Here is a 1,059-nt window from a genome sequence, read left to right as displayed (position 1 = left end):
TCTGTTCACCTGTCTGTCTCTGTTTACCTGTCTGTCTGCTCACATGTCTGTCTGTTCACCTGTCTGTCTCTGTTTATCTGTTTGTCTGTTCACCTGTCTGTCTCTGTTTACCTGTCTGTCTGTTCACCTGTCTGTCTGCTCACATGTCGGTCTGTTCACCTGTCTGTCTGCTCACATGTCGGTCTGTTCACCTGTCTGTCTTGCAGGGCTGTGAGTTTCAGGTGGGCATGAAGTTGGAGGCGGTGGACAAGAAGAACCCTGGACTGGTCTGCGTGGCCTCTGTTGCTGATGTCATTGACGACCATTTCCTGGTTCACTTTGACAATTGGGACGACAGCTACGACTACTGGTGAGAAAGACAGGTGACTGTGAGACAGGTGGTCAGACCGGTGTGTCAGTGTGTGTCTTGGTATTGTTCAGGTGTGACAGCAGCAGTCCTTACATCCATCCTGTTGGCTGGTGTGAGAAGGAGGGACGACCTTTGACTGCTCCACAGGGTGTGTAGTATTTATACATGTAGTACGTATGCATGCAGTGTATACCTGCTGTAATTAAATGTACTTATATTCTGTATACTCTTAAATTACCTGTAATTCCAGCTGTCCAGCTCCTAGTCATGAAGGTACTAATACTCTGTAGTACTTTGGTTTATCAGGTCATCCAAACCCTGAAAACTTTGTGTGGGAGGAGTATCTGCAGGAGACTTCTTCTGCTGCTGCTCCCAGTTCAGCTTTCACTCTGGTGAGAGGAGGAGCTTTGTTCAGGTCGTCCCATCAGACAGCTCCTGTCATGACTGACAGCTGTTTTTGTCCAATCAGAGAGCTCCACATGCTTTCCAGGTGAACCACAGGCTGGAGGCCGTCGATAGGAGAAACCCTATGCTTCTCCGTGTCGTCACAGTGACCGACACAGAAGACTACAGGATAAAGGTACTGTTTGATTTCATGTGTGTGTTTACCTGTGTGTGTTTACCTGTGTGTGCACCTGTGTGTTTACCTGTATGTGTTTACCTGTGTGTGTTTACCTGTGTGTGTTTACCTGTGTGTTCACCTGTGTGTT

The 1,059-nt window shown here is 47.8% G+C and overlaps 1 protein-coding gene across 1 annotated transcript in view; it reads left to right on the top strand.

The window, feature by feature from the left end:
• Positions 1-206: 206 nt before the first annotated feature.
• The window catches only part of l3mbtl4 (L3MBTL histone methyl-lysine binding protein 4), a gene marked incomplete at its 5' end in the record, with an annotated part of 14,710 nt that continues 13,857 nt past the window's right edge, over positions 207-1,059 (top strand). Inside the window, 4 exon segments of the mRNA XM_013999683.1 lie at positions 207-349; positions 421-497; positions 656-741; positions 819-929. Coding sequence (XP_013855137.1) covers positions 207-349; positions 421-497; positions 656-741; positions 819-929 — 417 coding nt within the window.

This window comes from Austrofundulus limnaeus, unplaced genomic scaffold (genome assembly GCF_001266775.1).
Source record: "Austrofundulus limnaeus strain Quisiro unplaced genomic scaffold, Austrofundulus_limnaeus-1.0 Scaffold2411, whole genome shotgun sequence".
NCBI classification, from domain to species: Eukaryota; Metazoa; Chordata; class Actinopteri; order Cyprinodontiformes; family Rivulidae; genus Austrofundulus; species Austrofundulus limnaeus.
This window is presented reverse-complemented; position numbering and strand designations above follow the sequence as displayed.